The sequence below is a fragment of the Equus quagga genome, chromosome 7, assembly GCF_021613505.1.
Source record: "Equus quagga isolate Etosha38 chromosome 7, UCLA_HA_Equagga_1.0, whole genome shotgun sequence".
Taxonomy (NCBI): Eukaryota; Metazoa; Chordata; class Mammalia; order Perissodactyla; family Equidae; genus Equus; species Equus quagga.
In genome coordinates this window covers 23,273,560-23,297,352 of record NC_060273.1, presented here as the reverse complement: position 1 = coordinate 23,297,352, position 23,793 = coordinate 23,273,560, and the positions used below count along the sequence as shown (strand labels likewise).

The window sequence follows — 23,793 nt, the reverse complement described above, 5'->3', positions numbered from 1 at the left end:
GCCGCCGAAGTGGAGTGCGTGAGCTAAACCACTCGGCCACCAGACTGGCCTCTGTGTTTTATTTTCAAGCGTGAAGAAAAGCCATTGAAGGATTTGGAGGAGAATGTTCTTCCATAAAAGTAACAGGAAGCCACTGAAAGGTTTTAAGTGGGGGAGTTTTAGGCTGCATGGAGAGTGGACTGTAAGGGGGCAGGAGCAGAAGTGGGGAGACCAATGAGGATGAAGTCAAGGAGACGTGCAGCTGGGAGTATCCTGCCCAGTGTTTGGTATACCATCGAATGCAGGCTACCAAGAGGTCTCATAGGGTAGAAGAGGGACCATCACTCATCTCTTTGTCAAGCCACTGATCTGGACACTGAAGCCACAAAGAAGTGTATGATACGTCCTTGTCCTCAGGCACTTACAGTCCACTTGGGAAGATAGGAAAGAGGTACCTAGTAAAACCATATACAAACTGGGCTAAATAAGTCCTACAATGAACAAGGGTCTCTGAGCAGGGAGAGGTCAACTTGGACAATGGTGGTCAGTAAAGCCAAGAAGGTCCTTAAGTAGCATGACCATATCTCTCAGTTCACTCAGGACAGCTCTAATCTATTATCCCAATGTAATTATTAATAGTGCCTCCTTTAATGACACTCTCAAAAATCTTGATTTGGACAATAAATTATATGGTGATGCTAGTCATGAGGGCCATTTGACCTGCCTCATATGGAGCAAAGGGCCTCACATTTGAATACTTGACATTAACCCCAAATAATGGCCAACACTTAAATAGCATGTACTGTGTGCCAAACATAGTTTAAGAGTTTTCCACATATGACTCATGTAATCCTCATCTTGACACTATGCGTTAAGAATTAGTATTATTCTCATTTTACAGATGAAGAAAGTGAAGGACAGAGAGGCAAGAAACTTGCCCAAAGATCTCACAGATACTAAGTGACAGAACTAAGGCCCTCTGATGGAATTCATTCATAGAGGTGGGCCTCCGAGTTCAATACACTCACAGAAGCTAACATTTAAAATATTTCATGTTTCTGAACCCTTCAATTTTTCACTCTAACAGGAAACTCAAAATTTACCAAAAAAAAGAAAAGAAAAGAAAAAAGAAGTGCCCAGTGTCTATCTCAGCCTCAGAGAGACTCTACAGGTCTCAGATAAGATGAGGTGGAGTAGAAGGGTGTTCCAGGCTGAGGAACCAGGATATTTTATTTTCTGATAAAAAGAGGGCACTTTTAGCAAATTTCTACTTTGGAGTCAGTACATTGCACTGGATGGGAAGGAGAAAGGGAGAGAGGGAAAGAGAAGAAGGGGTGAGTTGGGAGGGAGAGAAACATTCTGACTTTAGACTCTCCCCCCAACTTCATGGACCATCTCCCCCACTAAACACACAAGAACTTCTTGCTTATTTCTCTTGTTTTCTGACGCTATTAACTGCAATCCCTTGATTTTCTCATCCTCAGATGTCTTTAGGTTCCTTTGAGAAATAATACTCTTTCAGTCTTGGGGAAGGCTGAAGGACAGAGAATCTCTAGTGGAGGGCCAGAGGCGCCCAGAAGAAAAACAAAAACAAACAAAAAGGGAAGCTTAACAGCGCCTCAGGGATCACCTGGTCCAACTTCTCCTCATGTGTTCGTTCGTTCATTCATGAATATCTTTTAAGCACCTACCATGTGTTACGTAGCGGAGATAAAATAAGGAGTAAAATATAGTCCCTGGCCTCACAATAAAGAAGGCATCTAAGAAGCAGAGAAGGACACTGACTTGACCAAAGTTACACAGCTAAAAATTCTGTGGCCGCACCGGGTCTCGAACACAACAGTTCCCTAGGGACGCCCTTTTTCCTTCTCCCCATAGCTGGAAGTTGTAGGTCCTAGGAGTCCAGGGCTAGGCGGGTCAAAGGGCCCCCATGACTCCCGCGGCGCAGCTACAAAATGCTACAAAGAACAAAGGCCAGGATCCGCCCCGAGGTGTCCGAGGCGAGGCCCGGAGGTCAGAGAGGAAGAATCTGGTTCCTGGGCTGGACAGACGAAGACAGAGGCTGGTAGCCCTTTCGCAAAGGAAGATTGCTCCTCTGCAGCCGCCGTAGTCGAGCCGGAAATGTCATTTGGCCACGTTTCCAGCTACACGGGGCTGAAGGGAGAGAGCCGCTATGGCTGACGGCGCGAGCCTGGAGGCCCGGCTGTGCTCGGAGCAGTACGGCTCCGGGGCCGCCCGGGGCTGCTGCGCCGCTGTCGACGGGAGCCTGCAGTGGGAGGCCTGGGGGTGGCGTTGGTGGGGCTTCTCTGGGGCTTTCACAGCAAAACCCGAAGGACCAGATGGGGGCGGAGAGGGGGCTCCCGCGACCGCCTCAGCACCTCTCTCCCGGCTCCTGGCCTTGTTCCTGCCACAGGGCTTCCCCGATAGCGTCAGCCCGGACTATCTGCCCTATCAGCTATGGGATTCTGTGCAGGTCAGCCCGGCCGACTCGGGTAGGGGGGCGGCATGTAGTCGGCGGTGAAGGAGGCAATGCGGGCCACCTCTCCTTGCCTGTTTATAGACTGGAGAAGGAGGCCCAGAGCAGAGCTGTAACGTGTTCCAGGTCACACACCAAGGAGAGCTGAGAATAGAACTTAGATTCCCCGTGCTCCTGCGCCCACTCCTCACCCCCTTCTTTTCTCCTGCAGGCCTTTGCTTCCAGCCTCTCGGGCTCCCTGGCCACCCACGCAGTCTTGCTAGGCTTAGGGGTAGGAGACGCAAAAGCCTCTGTTTCAGCTGCCACGGCCACCTGGCTCGTGAAAGGTGAGCTTGGACCATGGAGCCTCACCTATCACTGCTCTCAGCCCTCCCATCTCCCTGGCCCCTTTTTCTCCGACTGCACATACCCCTCCTTTCACCCCTGCCAGTGTTCTGGCTTCTAGCTTTGGGCTGTGATATTTATGGACTCGTGCCTGATTAGATGCGGAAGCCAAGTCTCCCCAGTGCCTAGAACAGTGCCTTGTACCCTGTTAAAAAACAAAATTTGACTGAGTAAATTTTAAAGATCTTGTTGGCTTTATTCAACAATTAATTAATCGCCCACCGCTACAATACTTTCATCCTGAGCACCAGCCTTGCAACCGCACTCTGTTCCCCACAAATACTGGTCAGAGTCCCTAAATCATCTGCAGCCCAGATCCGTAAGTTAACTGTCCCCTCTCCTTTATCCCTAGTCTCTTTGTGGAGGACTGCATAAAAGTGTGGTTATTGGATAAAACTACCAGCTGCCTAGTGTGGAGGAAATCGATTAGTTCCAGAAAAAAAATTGTGTAGTTGATCCTGAGTAGGGGGAGAGGAGGTTCTGGGAAAGATGAAAGGCATCTTAGATCCTCTGGGACACTAGATGATGCTGTAAATAGCAATTATAGTAACCATCTGTTGAATGTACAACTTTTTGAAAAACCACTAAAAAAAAGTTACATTTTGGTACCGTGGCACCTAGAGAGTGAAGTAGAAAAGAAAAGGGAAACTGTTCCACATCAGGAGAGCCCATAGCTCTCTCCACTGTCCTTTGTCTTTCACTACTGTTCCCACTGGAGGTTTAAATCAGACCCAAGGTAAGGCTCCTTCTATTCCTAGCATCAGCCTGGCCACACCTCTGGTGAGCCTCCCTGGATCTCTTAGAGAATCAAGAGGCTCCTGCTTACACCTTTACCATTAAGACTGAGCAAACTGGCCAAATGTGAGTCACCTTTGAAAAGAAACTTTTTCTCTAATGGTACGTTCAGTGGAGAAGTGGTGATCTGTGACTTGTCCTAACTGTCTCTTCTTTTAATAATCATAGTTCACACAAACAGTTCTTATTGTATGCCAGTCTTTAAATGTACTGTCTCAGTCTTCACAGTAGCTCTAAGATAGGTAGTATTGTCATTATCCCCATTTTATAGATGAGGAAACTGAGGCACAGAAAAGTAACTTGCCCAGGGTCACAGCCAGTAAGTGGTAGGGAATGGATTTGAACCCAGGAGGGTTAGTTCCAGAGTCCACATTTTCATACCACCACACTGAGCTTGGTTTGGATCTTTTCCGTTGCTCTCCTATTGGCTAAGTGTTTGAAATGCAGCAGGAGCTAGGGTCAGTAGCTGATGTTTTCATGTCATTTCTAAGCCTTATCACCAACATGTTGCCTATATATGTCCAACTCAGGCAGGTTATTAAGAAAAAAATAAGACCACTTAAGATATGAAAATATCCACTTACTTTAGAGCCTGTTGTTGACATTAGAAGAAGCCTTCTTAGGAGAGATTTTACAAACTTATTTGCATCAAACATGGGAAATTTGTATGCGGAGCTTTATACAAGAAACTCCCTTGGAATTTTTTGGTATGGTCATTTTCAGTTACAGATCTCTTAATGGAACATGATGTTAATTGTCGTAATTAACAATAGTAATACTACTGGCAGCTAATTTTTTTTTGAAGAAGAAGATTAGCCCTGAGCTAACATCTGCTGCCAATCCTCCTCTTTTTGCTGAGGAAGACTGGCCCTGAGTTAACATCCATGCCCATCTTCCTCTACTTTCTATGTGGGACGCCTGCCACAGCATGGCTTGCCAAGCGGTGCCATGTCCGCACCCAGGATGCAAACAGGGCAACTCCGGGCTGCTGAAGCGGAATGTGCAAACTTAACCGCTGTGCCACTGGCCCGGCCCCTGGCAGCTAATACTTTGACAGCCTACTGTATGCCAGACATTTTACACACTTAGGTGTAATATGTAATTTAATCTCTGCAGCAGCCATATTAGGTAGATGCCATTATTAATGGGCTTTTCAGAGGGGAAAGCTGAAGCTCAGATTTACTAACTTGCCTAAGGTAACATGGGGCCATGATTTGGATCCAAACTGACTGACTCCTGGGTGCCACTCACAACCACCACCCTCTTGCCAGTTGGGATTTTAGGGTGGAGCCAAGTACAATTTGTGGGCAAATGATCCCTTAGTAGGACTCAAAAGTTTCTAGATCCTACAGCTCAGCTAATTGTGAGGCAAAGAAGAGCAGGTGGGAATTAAGTTGACTAGTCTAGTGGATAGTGTTGACTGTCAGATAATAGGGAGAATGTGTGTCATTACCGCCTACTAGGGTCAACCTCCAGATTCTGCCAAGGTCCCTGCAGCCTGCTTCTAATACATGAATAGAGCCCCTTTCTGCCAAGTGGCCATTATATGTAGGACATACATCTGATTGGATATGAGTACAGTCAAAGGGAAGAAAAATAGAGTCTGGCCCAGTGAGCTCTCCCTCAACCAGTAAAAGTCATCTTGCCACGTTCAGAGTTACTAAGTTGATCCAATACAAGAATCTTAAACAGAACAAGGAAAATTTTGTGTAGAATAAAATGTACTTGAAGGGAAGAGGGTGAGGTGAGTGACAGAGGGAGGAGGCCTATAAAGCCACCCTGACGGGTGTTACTTCCAGGGACATATAAGGGACAGAAATGGAGAGACGGCAGGCTGGATGGGAGATGTGTTGTACACATGCCTTCTCTGAATGAGGCGGCTGCTCAGACTCAGCCAACTGCGGCAGTAAGGGAAGGCAGGCCCAGTGTTGCCATTCTTCAGGTTCTTCCAGAAAAGCTAGAAATCCAGATTTTCTTGTAAAAAGTCCCATTTTTGTCCACCTGTCTCCTGTGAGCTTCAGTTGCTTTGTGAAAAGGAATGCTCCCTCTCAAGTTCCTAGGATTTTTGTGAAGACTGAAAGACATAGGTATTTCAGGTGTCCACCAGAGTGCCTAGTGGTCCAGGGTTGGGTAAAGATGTCTACTTAGAAGGCCTGAATGCCCAAGGATGGAGATTGTGGCAAGGGGTGAGTACATCTCTTTCCAGTGGAGAATGGGGGAGACTAAACCCCTGTCCCCACCTTTATACGTTGTGGGAAGCTCCCAACCCTCCTTCCTACAACGTAGTTTCCCTTCTCTCTGCATCCCTCACTTAAAGGTCCATGCCCTCAAGCTCAAACAAGTTGGGAGTCCTCTGCCCACCATATCTGTCCTTTCCTGTATGAGGCCTTCCCAGTTGTTTGGTTCTAGAACAGTTCTTTGTGATCCCCCTGTTGAACTTAACGAGTGCTACTCTCAGTATGAGGTATAGTCTAAATCAAGGGTTGGCACACTTTGTGTAAAGGACCAGATGATGAATATCTTACACTTGGCAGACTATAGTTTCAGTCACAGCAACTTGATTCTGCCATTTTGTCATGACAACAGCCATAGACAATCTGTAAATGAATGGGCACAGCTGTATTCCAATAAAACTTTATTCTGTAGAAACAGGGAGTGGAAGCCCGCAGACCGCAGTTAATTGATCCTTAGTCTAAATCAATGTTTTTCACACTGATTGCTGTCTGCTTTTGCACTGGATTTTGAGCCTAGAAGCATGATTTTCTGGATCACCACTGTATCCCCCATGCCTCATGTAGTGCCTGGCACAGAGTAGGTAGCCAGCAAGCATTTGTTGTATAAATGAATGTCTAGCTGATTCTGGAGACTTCGCTGACTCTCACTACCCTAGGGAGGTCTCTCCCTCTGCCTCACATCCCCAGCTCTCTGTCACCAACCTGCAGTTCAAATCCTTTTTATTTATTTATACTCTGATGACCACCTGTGAATTCCCTACCCAACCTAAGAGCTAGAATATCAACAGTAACCTCTGAACTTTCCACACAGGATTTCCAGCCTTTTTTTTAATAGTTGTACCATATAGATATATATACCTAAACACTGCATTGTTTAGTTTTAGTTGTTTTAGAGCTTTATGAAAAGTACATTGTGTTTGAGTTGTCACGGCTTACTTTTTCATGCAAGATTATAATACTAGGATTCATCCATTTTGATGTAAGTAGTTGTAGTCCATTGGATTTTCACTGCTGTCTAATCTGCTGATTGAATGTACCAGAATTTATTTATGCATTCTCCTGTTGATGAGCATTTGCACTATTCCCAGTTTTTTGCTATTATGAACAATGCTGCAAAGAATATTTCTGGTCTACGTCTCCTGGTGTGCATGGGTACATAGTTCTCTTGGGTACATACTGAGGAATTGCTAAGTCTAGGTACTTCTGACCCGATTGTACAGCTATGTCTATCCAGAACTTACCGTACCAGACTGAGTCCCCATGAGCAGTGACCAAGGTGAATCAGCCATTTCAGTGCCAGGGTTTGCCAGGCCCCACAGCTCCCAAAGGTCTTCCTTGTTCTTTACCAGTGCCTCTCTCCCCCAGATTCAACCGGCATGCTGGGCCGCATCATCTTTGCCTGGTGGAAGGGGTGAGTTTGTCTTCCTGGTAAGCAGCCCTCTGGCTACTCTCCCCAGACAGGGATCATGTCTGTTTCAGTCCTGGCTTTATTTTCAGCTCCCTTCTCTCCTCCAAGTCTCCAGGGGAGGGGAGATTTAGCAATTAAGATTTTCACAGCTAAGGAGTCTTTAGTGAGTGTCCAGTCCCGGTGGCTTGCCCAGGATCACCTAGCAGTAAAGCCACAGAGCCATTGCTATGATCAGATCTGCCTTCAAGAGCACTGATTTGCCACTCTGATGCCCATCATGGAAAAACAGAGAGAGCCACAAGGCTTTATGTGTCTTCTGTTTCCACTTGAAAAAAGAAGCCTGAATGGGACAATGCTTAACCCAAAAGGAATGACTTTACTCCAGAGGCTACTTTGGTGGCTCAGACACTTGGTTGGACTTTGCTGAGCTGAGCAGGGAGTGGGCTTGGGCAGGTCATCAGGATGCTTGCTCTACATGGAATCAGTGTCATTATTTATCGAGAAGGGATTAAGGATCTTGTGCTGCCTGCTTCCTCAGGTCAGTACTGGGCAACCTCAGGAGTGATTTAGTATCTGCCATTGTGATTGTGAGGTTCAGTGACGCAGTTTATGCAAAGTGCTTAGCACATTACATGGCACATAATAAGTCAACACTAGGTGCTATTAACAGCTCTGTGCCTCACAAGCTCCCTATATGTATCAGCCTTAGAAACTTTGTAGAGTAGGATTAAATGTGTACATTTTACAGATGTGAAGCAGACCTAAAAGAGGGAGGTTACTCACCCAAGTCACGCAGCTTGTAACTAGTGAGATGGGATTTAAGCCTAAAACCTGTACTCTTTCTGTAGTGTCAGGCTGCTTTATGGGGCAGAGCCCTAGACCAGACCCATGTGTTCTAGTTCTCCTTCCAGAGCTCCCCATGTGTATCCCAGACCCCACCCAGGAATGCTCCCTTTCTCTCCAGGAGATTTGCAAATTAAGAGTTAGGGCTAATGCTGCAAATTCTGACCTGTGCTGGGAGCTGCAACATCTCCTGCCACTGGAATCTTGGAGAATTGGTTGCCAGGTGTTTGTGCATGGGCCAGGGAGTCGCTCTGCCTGGCAGAAGAGGCAGCCATCCTCTTGTGTAATAGAAATATCCTAGGCTTGTATGTCAGAGCCTGGCTCTTTCTCTTGGCCTTTCCCCCGACTCTGCATGTAAACCAAGGGAATTCATGTCCCCTCTCTGGGCTAGTTATTTGTAACATGTGGGGCTTACACTAAATGTATTGTTTACCAGTCCAAAATGTGTGGACTTCTTGCGGGGTACCATTGATGAGCAGGAGGAAGAAGAGGAGAGATGGCAGAGGAACCCAGGGGGAGCTTCTCTCAGAAGAGGGGCAAAGGGTGGGGAGCAGCCACAAGGCAATCAGGTTTTTCCTTTGGTGCATCATAGTTAGCAAGGGGGAAACACTAAGTGACCACTGAAAGTCCTCCCAGCTGATGATGGCATTTCAGGCAGCAGTGACAGTGTTGGGACAGATGTCTGGCTGGGGTGTGGGTTCTCCTGAGCCCTTTGGACCTTACCTTGGCCTAAGGATGGCCTGCACTGCCCACAGGATCCGTTTTCTCCTTAAATCCAAATTGTAAACCAACCTCTCCTCCCCAACAGGAGCAAACTGGACTGTAATGCCAAGCACTGGAGGTGAGGAGGGGCTGGGACAGAGGGGAGAGGCGTTTTCTATTATGAAGTTCTCTTACGTCTGACCTCTAACCTCTGATCCCTTCCTCCAGGCTTTTTGCTGACATCCTCAATGATGTAGCCATGTTCCTTGAGATTATGGCTCCTGTATACCCAATCTGTTTCACCATGATCGTCTGCATCAGCAACCTGGCCAAGGTACCTACCTCTGGAGCACCCCTATACCCAAGATACCTGCCTTGGTGGTGCTGTGGGTGGGCTCACTTGGGGCCCACAAGTAAGCCCAGCCTGGACCTTGTATTCCAGGCACTTCTAGAAGAGTAAAAATGTTCAGATGTTTCTACTTGGACCCAACTATATGATCCTCCTCCAGCCAGACAGACTCTGGTGCCTCAGATAGTCAGTCTAAGGCAGTGTCTGGAGCCACAGGACTGGCGAGGGAGATCTGAACTGAGATACAGAAGTGGTGGTCCAGTGTCAACATCTTGGTACCAACTCTGGCTACCTTTCATTCTTTCAGCAAAATATTTACTGAGTGCCTACTGCATATTTGCCACGGACTGTGGGCCCTCTCATCTTTGAAAGAAAGCCACACATAATTAAACAAATATTTACAGAATTATAGCTACAGGTATTCCAGATGAGAAGCGTAGGGGGCTGCAAGAGGGTTCAGCAGGGAACCTGGCCTAGTCAGGGGAGGCAGGAAGTCCTCCCCTGCAGCTGCATCTTGAATAGTAAGTTTAAGGTGCCAGGTGGGTGTTCTGAGCAAAAAGAACAGCATGGGTCAAGGTCCAGTGGCCAGACAGAGCACAGACTGGACAGTGAGGCTAGAGGGGCAAGTAGGGTGAATGCGAGCTCTTCTCTGCCAGGCTGCTCACCCTCACAGATCCTTCAGGTTGGCCTCATCCAGTGAGGAAACTGGGGCCTATCAAGGTTCAGCAAAGAGCTTAGCCTGTCTCACCACAGGGTTAAGTACCTGGCATAGAGAAAGACTCTTAAGAAGACAGGTAAGATCCATCTCCAAGGCCCATCTGCCTGTTCAGAATCACTTTAGAGCAGTGTGTCTCTACAGGGCACTACTGATGTTTCGGATGCAACAGTTACTTGTGGTGGTGGACATTTAGCTTCCCTGGCACAGGCACTAAATGTCATGTGCACCCCCTCCTTCTCTAGAGCAGGAAACCCCAGAAAAAACCAGTGCTAGAGCTGTGGACCAAGGATTGTGACCTCTGCCTAAATTCTGCACTAAACTCCACCTTTGAGGCCTCAGTCTCTTCATCTGTCAAATAAGGAAATGTAAGAGGGCTATAAACTTCCTTCCCCCTTCCCTCCCTACCCTCTCTGGAGTTCCAGTCTCCGTGACTGGCACCTCTGTCCCCCAGGTGCGCCAACCAGGAGCCTGGCTGTCATCCATGCCTTCTCCTCCCTCATCTGTCACCCTCAGCTAAACCTCCATTCAATTCTGTTATTTTTCCCTCCTAAATCTCTCCAGTCTATTCACTCCTTCATCTCCATGTCATCTGGTAATTCCTCATTGCTGAAAAAGTGCAGTTACTTCCTAGGTAGTCTCCCTGTTTCCAGTCTCACCCCTGTTCAGTCCTTCTCAGAGCAGCCTAATAATCCTTTTAAGAGTGGAAATCAAATCAGGTCACTTTCCTGCCCCCATTGCTCTTAGTATAAAGACCTTAACAAAGCTTGCAAGGTTCCATGTGAACAGGTCCAAGCCAGTCACTCCAGCCTCATTTTGCACCACTTTCATTTTACCTTTGAATAAACTCTGCCTACATAATAACTAGTTTATCATCTATTGATTTTTAAGCTTCATGAGGGCAGGGGTTGTGTCTGAATTATTTCACAGCACCTAAATCTGTGTCTGGCATCTAAAAGATTTGGTAAATATGAGATGAATGAAGGTGATCAATGATCCTCATCAATGAGCTTTACCGTCCTCGATCTCAGAGGGAGAGATCCAGGTGCCATGGGAGGTCAGGGCCACTGGGGTGGGTTTTGAACTGGCCTGGAAGGCTTGCTAGGCCTTCACTAGGGCAGGAAGAGAGTGGAGTTAGTTACAGGCAGGCAAAATTTAAGCATAAAGTTAGAAACCAGACTGGGCCTGGGAGCTCAGCAACAGGGAGGGTACAGCCAAAGTAGAAGTTGGAGGCTGGGGAAGTTGTGGGCTAAGAATGGTCTTTGGTCCTCCACCTTGGGGAAAGAAATTGAGTTTCCTTGGGGCCTTTTCCACAGGGTGGTATGGCAGGCAAACTTTAGTTTTCTCCTGGAACAAGACAGGGGAGGTGGGCCTAGTGGATATAGAGGGTGAGAACAAGATACCAAGGACAACATTCCGGGTTTTGCTGTGGGGTGGCCTAAGACCTGGTCTTCTCAAGCTAGTGTGAGCCATTTACTTGGCTCACCCACAGAAGCACCTATGTTGCCACAGCTCATGGCTTCTCTGACCTTCACTCTTCCCTTTCCCCACCCAGTGCATTGTAAGCGTGGCTGGTGGTGCCACTCGGGCTGCACTGACCATGCACCAGGCCCGGAGAAACAACATGGCTGATGTGTCAGCCAAGGATAGCAGTCAGGTGAGCGGCCGGAATTGGAAGGACGGTGCAGGGGAGGAGTGGGGGGTATCACGCCATGCCACAATTTGAGAGTATGGAGAGAAGCACCCGAGTGCTCCTGCGGGTAGGAGTGGGGGACACGCAGGAAGAAATGTAGGTGCCCCAGGCTCTGACTCTCAGGGTAGGTAGTCCAGTATGAGGGCACGGGCTTTGGTGGCAAGTCCAAGCCCCTGCCTGCTGCCTCTGTGGCCAAGAGTGAGCCCTTGCCCTGGCCCTTGCCCACTCTAGCCATAGCCACACACCGTGGGAGGTAGATGTCCTGATCACATGAGGCCCCACATGTTAAAGCACTTAGCAAGTCAAAAAGTGCTCAGCATGTGAGGTGGCTGGGGTCACTGGGCAAAGGCCTCCACTCAGCAGTTTAGCAGGCCCTTCTGGCCCAACACCTCGGCTGACCAAGGGAGCCTGCAGTAGGGGTAGGGATACCCCTAAGGCTGAATTCTACAGGTATTGGATCCCCCCAAACCCCGATGCTAAGTGCTTATGTGTACTGCATCATTTAACTCTCACACCAACCCTATGAGGCAGATAGTGTTGTTATCCCTGTGTTACAGATGGGGAAAGTGAGGCCCAGGGAGGTCAGAAGTGTGACATGGTTTTCTTTGACACTGAAGGAATTTAGAAACCTCTTTTCTATCCAGTCCTGCTTTCTGGCCTTCTCTTATATTGTTTTGTTCAGTTTCTGTTTTTTGGGTTTGGTTTTTTTTTTTGAGGAAGATTAGCCCTGAGCTAACTACTGACAATCCTCCTCTTTTTGCTGAGGAAGATTGGCCCTGAGCTAACTTCCATGCCCATCTTCCTCTACTTTATACATGGGATGCCTACCACAGCTTTTGCCAAGCGGTGCCATGTCCGCACATGGGATCCAAACCGGTGAACCTGGGCTGCCGAGAAGCGGAACGTGCAAACTTAACTGCTGTGCCACCAGGCCGGCCCTGTTCGGTTTCTAAATAGAACTTCATTTAAAAAAAAATTAAGACTAATTCCTTTCAATAATATTAACACAAACTAATATCTATTAAGCATTAACCATGTGCCAAGTATTTCATTTCTGTGAACTTATTAAATCCTTACAATTGTCTTGTGCAGGAGGTACTCATTGTTGCCATTCTACAGATGAGGAACTAAGGCATAGAGAGCTTCAGTCTCCCTGGCTACCCTTGCGCAAGTCCCTTCTTTCAGGAAATGGTTGGACTAGTTCTTCCCTGTTATCTCCCCCATAGGTGGTTAGGAAGGGAGAAATAAGTACAATCCAGGCCCTTCTCTTTAGGATCTCCCAGCTTCATGCCTGTTGTCTCCCACTTGCCCTCTTTCTAACTCCCAGCCCACCTCCGACCCTCAAGCTGTATTTTCCAAGGCCACAGGGCTTCCTCAGTCCATAGAGGCAGTAACACATCACCGGAGCAAGCTAGGACGTGTGCTCAGTCCTGCAGCAGGTCCCTGCTTTCTGCTGATGTTGCTTTGTTGCCACTTAATGTGGCTGCTGGAAATCACTATTCCCATCTAGGGGAGAGGAGGTCCCTCTGCTCCTGAGCTCCCAAGGCCACTGATCCCCAGTTTACTCTCACACCCACAGCCTTTATTTCCATGGCCCACCCCCTTGCCAAGATGGCTGAGTAAGAAGAGCTCTCCAGCCTCAGGCCCACTCTTTCCCAGCACCAACTCTCTTGGGGACCCCATAGTCAGGGGCATCAATCCAGACTCCTCCCTCATGATGAGTTGGGGACAGGTGGCCTGGGGTCTTTTACCCTAAGGTGTGCTCCGTCAGGCCATCTCTGGCCATCAGAGGGGTCTAATAACACTGATTCTCAAGGGAAGAGGTTTAGATCTTGTACTTTCTTCCTGGGCGATTCCTTGACCGCTTTGCAAAAGTGTCTGCCAATTACTGCATACCAAGGGGCTGGTGGGGGTCAGCCTTTTTAAACTACCAAATAAAAGTAGTTCCCCATGCTGCGGACATTTACTTGCCTGAGTGTAGGGCTACTCAGGTGACTCTTGCGAAACAAAGACAACATTCCAACGGCATTGCATCTACCTGGGCAGGGACACAGCTGGTATCTTAAATGACAGCTCACTCACCAAAGACGTTAAAAATTTACTAGGTGCCCTCATCAGTGTAGGGAGCCTTGGGAGGTTCCAGCGGAGGGGGGATTGTGATGAAAGGCACTCAAAGATATTCAGTCTAGCCTGGAGGGGAGCCCTCCAACTCCCAATCCCTCTGCCATTTTCCAGGAGACGCTGGTAAACCTGGCAGGGCTCCTGGTCAGCCTCTTGATGCTTCCCCTGGTGTCAGGTTGCCCTAGGTAAGCTGGGATCAAGGGCGGGGAGGAGGTGCCCAGCTAGGCCTCTGCCCACATTGACTACCTCACTCTCTCACCAGCTTCAGCCTTGGTTGTTTCTTCCTCTTCACTGCCCTCCACATCTATGCCAACTACCGGGCAGTCCGAGCCCTTGTCATAGAGACCTTGAACGAAGGCCGGCTCTGGCTGGTCCTGAAGCACTTCCTTCAGAGAGGAGAGGTTCTTGGCCCCACTTCAGCCAATAGGATGGAGCCACTGTGGACAGGTGACCCAACCTGTTTGTCTCAAGTCTTATGTCTCCCAGTCTCTCCCGGTGCCTGGGCATCCTGACTCCAGCTTCCCACAGGTTTCTGGCCATCTGTGTCTCTATCCCTGGGGGTCCCCCTACACTGCTTGATCTCCAGGTGAGTGGCCCAGTGTCTCCCACCTATCACTACTGCCACTCCCCACACATGCTCATTATTCCAATTACATACTGGCTTCCCCTGACCAGGCCCCACCTCTCTGCTCTAGGTTCTTTATCTCTGCTGAACAGACTGGGGGTCAGTATGAGTGCTTGAGGGGAGGAGAATGTGTAACATAGATATAAAGGATGTATTTGTTGGATGAGGAAAGAATGGATAGATGAGGAAAATGGAGGACAGAATGCAGGAAGAAAGGAAGGATGGATGTGGGGTGCATAGGTAATGAGAGAGAGCTGGGAAGCGGGTGAAGGACAGATGAAGTATGGACAGTTATGGTTAACAGGTAGCTGTTCAGTTGACTGGATGGTTGCTCCTACCTTTGCTTTCTCCTCCCCCACTGCACTCTCTCCTTCAGTGTCTCTGAGCTGCAGCAGCTGGTTGAGGGGCACCAAGAACCCTACCTCCTTCGCTGGAACCAGTCACAAAGTAAGTGTGCCACATTCTCCCAGCCGTAGACTCATCCTCCTGGGTTCAGCCTCTCATTCCTCCAGCTCCAAGGCCACAAGGCCTGGACAGTTTGGAGGCTGCCTGGTGTCCTGGAGTGAGCTCTGGACTAAGACTTGACACACGGAAATCATTGGTGCATGCCCCAATGAAATTCACCTTCTCTCTCTGTAAAATGGAGCTAACAATACCTGCCTTAATACCTGCAGTGTTTTTATGAGAATCAAATAAGGTGATTATTTACAAACACTCTATACATTGTAACACACTTACTCAAATAAGATTACGACCTTTGGTTATTTTCTCTCCCATCCGGGGTCACTACTTGAGGAAACAAGTACTAGAGTTTCCTGGTCTGCTAGTTGGGTGCTAAAAGGGGCTTATTCTCACTAGCCATTAAAGACATGCAAAATGAACCCACCTCAGTGAGCTGCCCTGAAATTGTATTTGGAAATTGGGCATTTCAGTTTGTCCAGAGCACTGGGGAGCAGCGGGAGATGAAGTTGGAAAGGAAAGCGTGAGAGATGGCCTTCCATGCCAGGCCAAGGCCTCTGGGGGCAGACAGGGATGAAGCAGCCGTAGCAGGGTTGAGCGTGTTTGGGGAGGTGGCACTTCCCTGGTACCAGTCTGTCCCTGGGTCTCTCCAGACCAGGTACAGGTAGTTCTGAGCCAAATGGCAGGCCCTGAGACCGTCCTGAGGGCCGCCACACACGGGCTGGTGCTTGGAGCCCTGCGGAGAGATGGGCCCCTCCCAAGAGAGCTGGAGGAACTGAGGAACCAAGTACAGGCAGGTAAGCACCTCAAAATCTAAACTGCAGGTGACTAGAAGTGGGGTGGAGAAAGGAAGCACTCCCTCTTCAGCTTGAGGACCTGAGAGCTGCTGGTTCTGCAACCCCCTAGGTCTCGCGAAAGAGAGTTGGGTCATCGTCAGGGAGACGCACCATGTGTTGGACAAGCTGTTCCCAAAGTTCTTGAAAGGTAAAAACATCCTTCAGCCCTATGGCTCCTTGGCCTCTGAGGCCTTCTCCCCAGGGGCCCTGCCTACCCCTATCCCCACCCCTCCACCTGGGAGGTGGAAGACCTGGGTTCTCTCTGTGAGCGTAAGTCTGGGCCTCAGGTTCCCTCTCTGCAGGATGGGGAGGTTAGGATGGTCTCCCTGAGGGCTAAGTTAGTGCTGACAGTCTGTGTAATCCCAGTTGGCATTGAAGAACTAGGGGCAAGGGGAGGCTCGCAAATTACTGATGATGGCCTTTTATTTAGCACCTACTCAGTTCCACCCTTTTCCATGTGCTAGGTCAATGAATTCTTGCTGCAACCAGATGAGGTTTTAGCCTTATTTTATGCCAGAGATTACCCAGCAGAAGCAAGGCCATGCCGAGCCTGTGCCACTCATTAACCCCCTCCCCAGGGTCAGCCCAGAGTCTCCTCCCCCAGGGTCCTGGCAGCACTCCCATAACCTCTCCCCAGGACTGCAGGATGCCGGTTGGAAGACTGAGAAGCACCAGCTAGAGGTGGATGAGTGGAGGGCCACATGGCTCCTGTCTCCAGAGAAGAAATTCTTGTGAGCAGCCCAGACAGAGGTCCAGGTCCCAGGACAGGAGCCTGGAGCAATGACACTTTGGCCATAGCGGAATGTGGGAAAAGCAGCTTTATTTTTGCTTAGGGGAACTGCTTGGCAGGTTGGCCAAGACCTCACAGGAAGTGACTGCCAGTCCGATGGAGTGGACCCCAGGCAGAGACAAGGTGGAGAGAAGGGAAACCAGGGCCTTCCTACTCCCCCTCCTGCCCCACTCCCCTCTCACCACTGCAGGCTCCCCACCCCCACTCATTGTAAGGCTGAGCCCTGTCCTGGCTGTGTGGCTCATGGTGTCCAACACAGTTGGCCTCAGGCATAAAAGCCCCAGAGGAATGTGGCCACTGCCATCATGAGCAGGGCATTGAGGTTGACCACACGGGCCCAGCTCGGGTCCTCACTGATGTCTTCTAGCCGCCTGGCTGCTGCAGCCACCTCCTCCTGGGTGGGAGCTGACAGACTACCTGCCCCAGCCCTGCTCACTCCACAGAACCAGAGCAGGCACTGGCGGAGCAAGCCTGGTGCCGAGGACCGGGACTCTGGGAAAAATTGAAGCCCGATAGTTAGTTTCAGGAAACTTGGTTCACCCAGTTCCCTAGCCCCACCTCCTTGGGCAGTGCCTTACCCTCCATTTCTACTACATGCTCGGGGCACCCGTTCTGTACAGGGGGTGAGATTGGACCTTCCAGCTCATCAGCATCCAGGTCCTCCCGCTTCTCCTTACTGTGCCGGAGACTGAAAACCAGGCGGTGAAGCTGGGGAAGGGTGGGAGCAGGGACCAAGTGGGAGTTCTGTTCCCCCACCCAAGACCCCGAGGTCTGTTGTCCACATTGGCACCCCTAACCTCCTCCCTATCCAGCCTGCACACCCAGCCCAGGCTCAGCTCACTCAGAGCCAACCTTCCATGGCTGTCCTCAAACTAAACCCAAGCTCCTCTTGGTCCTGCTACCCCCAACCCCTGCTTCATCACCCCAGGTTCCCTGTCTACGCTCACAGTTGTAGTACTGTACTTTAGACTCTAGTCTTCGAGTCCTTACAGTGTTCCTTCCTGTGGGTATTTGCTCAGTTTCCTCCTGCTGCCTTCCCCCTCTCTATGGAGGAATCCTGCCCATCGTTCCTGGCCCAGCTCTTTCGTCCTTCCCTCCAGTCAGCCCTGCCCTGGAGCACCTGCCCTGCAGCAGCACAAGACCAAACCCTTTTGTGGGCTTTCAAGATAGTCCTCCGTCTCTCAGCCACCAATCACATCCTGTGTGTTTTCAGTCCCAAAGGCCATGCCAAGGACTTTCAGGGGCTTTAATCACTTCCCTCACAATCTTCAAGCCACATCCCCCCAAACCACCTCAAATAAATGTCATTTAAATAAAACATTGTGCCTGCTTTGCAAACGGAACTTCAAATTGGACTCCCAGCCTGCCCTCACCAGCCCTCTATAGAAATTCAGTCCCCCCACTGGGCATTCCTGGAAGCGGACTGGCAGACTGCTGGTGGAGAGGGCTGCACTAGCCCACACGGTGCATGTTTAGTGCCCCTCCAGAGGCCAGCACTTACGTGCTTGTGCGGGATGGGTGCTGTGCACAGTGAGACTACGAGGGTGAGGAGGCCAGAACAGACGAAGAGCACAATGGCGAAGTAGAGGTAGTGCATGCTGCAGAGGAGCGCTGGGCACCCTGAGGGCCGCACGCAGCTGCCAGAGCCGAAGGAGAACTCCGGAATAAGGCGCGCCAGACCCATCAGCAGGCCCCCAATCAGTCCCCAGAAGGCACCCTGTAGGGGGAGAGAGCATCAGCCTCCTGGGAATGGCCTAGTCCCGCCCCAAGCTCACAACTATGCACACTCACCTTCTCATTGACGCGGGGCACAAAGAGCGCTAGCACGAAGACAGCGGACACAGGTGGCGCCAGGTAGCTGGAGACTGCCTGAATATAATCAAACAGCTGCCCGCCCTGTGCTGCCTGCACCACCGGTAGCCAGGCCACCGACACGGCGACGATGAACACCACCCAGAGCCTGCGGTGGGCGGCCATCAGATTTCACTCAGCACCCCCGCCTTCCCCCAACCGTAGGAGTGCTCCCTGTTCCCACACCAGGCTAATTTGTAGGTCAGGAGATGGGAGTAAACCCAGGCCGCACCGTCCTACTAGCAGCAGCTCGCGGTCGCCTGCGCGGGGTCGCAGGCGGGTGTAGATGTCCATGGTGAAAAGCGTGCTGCTGCTGTTGAAGATTGAAGCCAGCGAGGACATGAGCGCTGCCAGCATGACCGCCAGCATGAGTCCGCGCAGACCTGCGGGCCGATGGGAACTTCAGTCTAGGGCCACCAGGGTGTCCTGGGAGGGTGTGGGCTTGGCGAGGGGTGACTCGTCCCAGGGGCAGTCTCCGCAGTGTGCCTGCGCCTGTGAGCAGGGGAAAACCCAGGTGCTCGCCCTCACCATTGGGCATGAGCTTCACGACGAGCCGCGGGTAGGCAATGTTGGAGCAGCCCACCTCAGTGCCGCACACGCGCTTACACACCTCAGGCACCACACACGCCACCTCGTCTGCGGGAGAGAAGGCACGACACGGCTAGGACGGGACCTAGTCTGGGAATTCGGATCCCTGAAGTGGGGACGGGGAATCCTACTGGAAGAAAGATGGGACCCCTGGTGGGAGATGGGGCTGGGTGACCAGATTCCCAAATCTTAGCACGGTAACTGAAATGGGAGACAGGCACCTGAATCCTTGCACAAGAAAGGGGCTGGATAAGGCACAGGACTCTCGGTCGGGGCGGGGAGGAAGACGTTACCCGGGTAAAGAATACGGCTGATCATGCCGGGCATGACCATGAGGAACATGGGCATCAGCTTCAAGTAGCCACACAGGATGCAGCCCGCCTTGATGTGGGTCAGGTTTTTCCCGGCCAGGCAGCGCTGCACTATGACCTGCAACGAGGTGCGTTCAACTACCTGCATCCAGTACCGGATACCCCGTCCCTCGGGCCTTGCCTCAACTCGTCACTTTAATTCAGGGCTCGCCTCCGGCTCAGAGGCGCAAGCAATTCAGCTCAACACGCAGACCCTACCTCTTGGATCCGGCTCCATCGGGGTTATCTCCACCCTGGCCCCGTTCCCGCCCCCTCAGACCACGCCTTCGACCTAGCGCCCCGATGGGTTCAGGCTCCACCCATCTCAGCTCCGCCCACAGCGGTTCTGGCTCTGCGCCAGCCTTGCTCCCCACCCAAGCACTAACCGCACCTGGTCGCTGCACCAGTACCAGCCTGAGACGATGGTAAGCCCCAGGAGCAGCGCGGGCCACGGCAGGTCCCCCGTCACAGGGTCCCGGAGCAGATGGTAGGAGTCGGGCCGGGGTCGAAAGCAGGAGCTGGAGATGTTGCCCACAGCCGGATCCTCGGACACCGTCAGCGACGTCACTGCCCCCAAGTATTTGTCAAAAAGCCCTGAATACCCTCCTACCTCGTGGAAAGCTGAAACAGCAAGGTCGTCAGGGGACCTGGCGCCTGCGCCAAGGCCCTCCCTAGGACCCACGTGCCAGAGATGCGCAAAGTCCCTGCCCCCAAGTTGAGGGCTCTGCGACCCACGACCTTCGCGCCCCCCCACTCACCCCGGCTGAGAGCCATACCGTAACCCATGAGGATGAAGGCCCCCACGAGAATGACGAAGGTCTGCACGGTATCCGTGTACATCAGCGCTGCCAGCCCTCCTGCAACGGGCCTGGGTCAGCGGGGATAACCCAGTCAGGCTGCCCCCAGTACCCGCGGTGTCTGTGCAAATTTGGAAAAGGCGCCCCTTCCTGGAGAACAAATTTCAAAACGATGGCCCATTCTCGTGGCTCATGCACTCGGCGTTAGGAGTGTGGCTGAGTTTTAGGTTCCCCTGATGCCTCCTTGGCCAGGCTCCCACGTGAAGACCTCCACTAAAGGCCCCCTTCTAGGCCCCAGGTTTCTCATCTGTGTAATAGGAAGGGGTGATTCTCTAAGGTCCAACTCTCAGTTCCATCCCATCACGGAGACCAGGTCCGGTCCAGGGTCTGGCCTCGGGCCCCACCCCCAGACCCTCTGAACTGCACGGGTTTGGTGAGTGATCCTGGAGACTGGCCAAGTCCCCTCTCCCCTCCCAGGCGTTCAAGAAGAGTAAGAGCTGATAAGTAAAATCTTCCTTTTTGCCCAGGTCCAGCACGGGCTCAGCGCTCAGGACTTCCAGTCCAAATCCAGGGAACAGTGGGGAAAGAGGGAGCGTTTGCTTTCCAAAGATTTATGTCCTTCTCCTGCTTGGACCACATCACGCTTCAGAACCTCACCACCTCACTTTGCTCTGGTGACTCCCCTAAAACCCGCCCACACATCCACACTCCTAGCGCGGCTCCGGAGCCCGCTCCGTTCCCTAAGCCCCTGCCACGGCCACCTGTCACAGTGTAGATCATGGTGATGCCCAGGAGCGCGATGACAGAGGCATAGATGTTCCAGCCCAGAGCCTGCTGAATGAATACTGCCCCGGAGAACATGTCCACCTTGGGGTAAGCAGCAAGTGCGCAAGTCAGGACCCTGGGGCCAGGGCAGGGTCCCAGGTCCCCCTCCTGCCCAGACCACGACCCTATGTGGCCACGCCTCGAAGGTTCCCTCATTTTTCAATGGCCAGGCCTTCCCAAGTCCCACCCACTGTGGCCACGGCCCCAGAAACCTATCCCTTCCAGGCCCTGCCCCCCGCCATGATCCTTACAGTGATTTCTCTTTGATCCCGCTCCCTCCCGGGCTTTCTGGAGACCTCTACTCCGTGGTCCCGCCCTTCCAGGGTCCCGCCCCGCCCACCGCGCCTGCGCACCGAAATCTTGGTGAAGATGTACAGAAAAAGCGAGAGCAAGGACAGGTAGAGGCGGATACGACGGCCCCCGAAGCGCTTGCGCAGGTACTGCGGCATCGTAATGACGCCTGCGGTCAGGTACACCGGCACGAAGAGCCAACCGAGTAGCAGCACCACGAACAGCGCCTGTGGGCACAGCGCAACAGCTCAGGGTGAATCCCCGTCTGAGATCCTGCTGTAAGCGGGCCCTCGCCCCTGAATGGTCTGAGAAACTTCCTTCTCTTCGTGAATGTACTACTCCAAGAAAAGGTCGCACCTGGGGCCCAGAGGACACAACTGCAGACAATGTCCCTAGTCATTAAGGAACAGAGTCTTGACACCTTCTTGGGCCTTGAACTGGAGTCCACCTTGCCCTCCCAGACCATGACCCCTGGCCTGTCCCTCCCAAGATGGTCCCTATCTTCCTCCTCCATGCCCCCCCCACCTCCCAACTCCTTCCCCCAGTACATAAACCCAAGCACAGATCCCTCAGCCTGACCCCAGCCTCTGCCAAGCAGCGCTGCCTCCCCTCTCCTCTCCATCCACCCAGACCTTCTGTCCCTTAAGGCTCAGCTCAGAGGCCTCCTCCTCCAGGAAGCCCTGAGCTCAAAGGCTTGATCTCTCCAACCCTCCAAAGTGAGCCTCTGTCCCAGGGCTTCGTCTCCTTCCCATTTCTGCAAGGGCCTTTAATCCAGAGATCCTCACAGGCCACGACTTCAGAGACCATCAGAATAAGCACTTTACTATCTTTGAGGCTGTTCACCCACTTCAGAGGAGTAAATCAAGGCCACAGAGGGTAGTGGCTGGTCCAGGCTCACACAGAAAGTCAGGAGCAGGAACTACCCCTGCCCTGAAAGTGGTCATCTCCTACGTAACCCCTGCCCCAAAGCTGGGCATGTGACCCTCACTCAAAGCCCAACCCCACCCAATTGGGAAGTCCCACCTCCGGGCTCATATCCCCTCTGCCTGGAGCCTCCCCAGGTGTGACCCTTCCAGGGGTTCCCACTGAGGGTGGAGGTGATTGGCGCAAAGGGGGCCTCACATTCCACTCAAATCCAGCCACAGCCAAGCCGCTTGCAGCACCAGTCCCCGCCAGGCCCACGAAGTGGCCGCTGCCGATGTTGCTGGCAAAGAGAGAGGCCCCAACCTGGGTGGCCAGAGATAGGGGTGAGCCAAGCTGCTTCTCTAGACCTCCTCCCACTCCATAGCCCAGCCTCTCTCACCGGCCACCACACCATGCTTCGTCCCGCCAGGAAGTAGCCTCCGACAGTGCCTCTGTTGGTTCTGCACATGGACTGGGGGACAGGAGTTGGGGGAGACCTGGGTTTGGGGCACATCTTTGGACCTCATTAGCCTCCTCAACACATTCCTCAGCCTTGTTTCAGGCTGAAGATTAACCAATGCTCGGCTCCCCTAATGGTTCACACCCCACCCCACCCCCAACCTCTTCCCAAGCACCCATAGCAACCCAGGCCCTAACCTAATGTCCAACTACCCAAGCCTGAGTGTGGGGGGATTTGGCCTGACTTTTCTAGGGGCCTTGGATCAGGCCTATGGGCTTCATCTGGTAAGCCATAACATGGACAGAGGAACAGAGACCTCATTTAAAGTGTTGTCTCTGATGAAAATCCACTGAGCCTATCAAGCAGCCTAGTCCAAAGCTGAGAAGATGAGGAATGAGTATTGGCTAGGCCTCCCTGAGGCTATCAAAAGATTTTCTTGCCTCCCCCCCGCCACCCTGGGTTTATCCCTCAAATATCCAGACGTCCTGCCCCTGGAACTGCCTGGGTCTCCCTGAGACTTTCCCCCCAGGCCCGAAGAAGCCTGGTCTCTAGGAGCACCACCTCGACTTCTTACCCATAAGCCAACACCAACGACCAGCAGGAAATAAGCAGCAAGGACTAGAATATCAGCAGGGTTGTCAATTAGGACCTTCTGGTCCCCCAGCCCTACTGCTGAGCCTGCCTCTGTGTGTTCCTCCATTCTGCCCAGGATCTGCTCCTCAAGGGACCAGCTCTGAATTTCCCCAGGGGAGGGATTAATGGTTACCTCAGGGGCAGTGAGCTGACAAGTCCCCCAGGCCTTGTCGCCCCGCCCCAGCTTTGTTTAGCTGAATCAGTTCACATCAGGGCCAAAGGCTGATCCTGGGGAACTGGACCCTTTCAAGTTCAGGAGCACTCTTTCTTGGTGTTAGCCCCCACCCTTTCCCTGGTGCCCCAGCCTCAAAAATCACTTCTTTCATCCCCTTAAAATGCCTAAACTTCAGCCTTGACCTAGGGAGCCTGGCTGAGCCAGCCCCCTGGTTCTGACTAATCCAGAGCGATCATTTTCAACCTCAAATCTGACAGTGTCGCTCCCCTGCTCAGAAACCCTCCATAGCTCCCCATCACACTCAGGAGGAAGTAGAAGCTCCTCAGCCTGATGTTCAAGGCCTGCCAGGCCCCGACTCCTGCCCATCCTTCCCCTTGCTATTCCACACCAAACCCAGTGAAACCACATTTCCTTCCCATGTCCTTGCCCTGCCCATCCCATATATTTTCATACCCCCAAACTTTTGCATAAGCTGTGCCTTCTGCTTAGAGTGCCTCCCAAATGGCCCATT

General features: G+C 51.8%; 2 protein-coding genes across 4 annotated transcripts; one reads left to right on the top strand and one right to left on the bottom strand.

Moving 5' to 3' along the window:
• Positions 1-2,048: 2,048 nt before the first annotated feature.
• On the top strand, positions 2,049-16,663 carry RUSF1 (RUS family member 1). Of its 3 annotated transcripts, none has more exons than XM_046667167.1 (13): positions 2,051-2,452; positions 2,667-2,781; positions 7,234-7,279; positions 8,928-8,960; positions 9,050-9,155; positions 11,441-11,542; positions 13,814-13,884; positions 13,962-14,146; positions 14,228-14,285; positions 14,701-14,771; positions 15,437-15,580; positions 15,690-15,767; positions 16,198-16,662. In XM_046667167.1, the coding sequence occupies exons 1-13, from the start codon at positions 2,153-2,155 to the stop codon at positions 16,296-16,298; spliced, it is 1,410 nt and encodes a 469-aa protein (XP_046523123.1). In that variant the 5' UTR covers positions 2,051-2,152; the 3' UTR covers positions 16,299-16,662. The 3 variants fall into 3 exon arrangements, with proteins under 3 accessions (XP_046523125.1, XP_046523123.1, XP_046523124.1); XM_046667168.1 differs by having other exon boundaries at positions 2,057-2,452; positions 16,257-16,660; XM_046667169.1 differs by lacking the exon at positions 8,928-8,960 and having other exon boundaries at positions 2,049-2,452; positions 16,198-16,663.
• A 9-nt stretch (positions 16,664-16,672) lies between these two features.
• Positions 16,673-23,174, bottom strand: SLC5A2 (solute carrier family 5 member 2). The gene is made up of 14 exons (XM_046667166.1): positions 23,049-23,174; positions 22,415-22,486; positions 22,234-22,338; positions 21,174-21,338; positions 20,757-20,862; positions 19,975-20,055; positions 19,590-19,819; positions 19,142-19,277; positions 18,789-18,896; positions 18,493-18,643; positions 18,201-18,369; positions 17,911-18,126; positions 16,988-17,117; positions 16,673-16,901 (listed from the first exon to the last, which is right to left on the bottom strand). The coding sequence occupies exons 1-14, from the start codon at positions 23,172-23,174 to the stop codon at positions 16,675-16,677; spliced, it is 2,022 nt and encodes a 673-aa protein (XP_046523122.1). The 3' UTR covers positions 16,673-16,674.
• Between the last annotated feature and the right edge of the window lie 619 nt (positions 23,175-23,793).

Excerpts from the sequence above, each read along its gene's own strand:
- RUSF1 (XM_046667167.1), top strand. The coding sequence starts at position 2,153 with ATGGCTGACGGCGCGAGCCTGGAGGCCCGGCTGTGCTCGGAGCAGTAC. Across the intron at positions 7,280-8,927 it reads ATCTTTGCCTGGTGGAAGGG|GAGCAAACTGGACTGTAATG; the intron begins GTGAGTTTGTCT and ends CCTCCCCAACAG. Across the intron at positions 14,147-14,227 it reads GATGGAGCCACTGTGGACAG|GTTTCTGGCCATCTGTGTCT; the intron begins GTGACCCAACCT and ends AGCTTCCCACAG.
- SLC5A2 (XM_046667166.1), bottom strand. The coding sequence starts at position 23,174 with ATGGAGGAACACACAGAGGCAGGCTCAGCAGTAGGGCTGGGGGACCAG. Across the intron at positions 18,370-18,492 it reads GAGCTGCTGCTAGTAGGACG|GCTCTGGGTGGTGTTCATCG; the intron begins GTGCGGCCTGGG and ends CGCCCACCGCAG. Across the intron at positions 18,127-18,200 it reads TGCCCCGCGTCAATGAGAAG|GGTGCCTTCTGGGGACTGAT; the intron begins GTGAGTGTGCAT and ends CTCCCCCTACAG.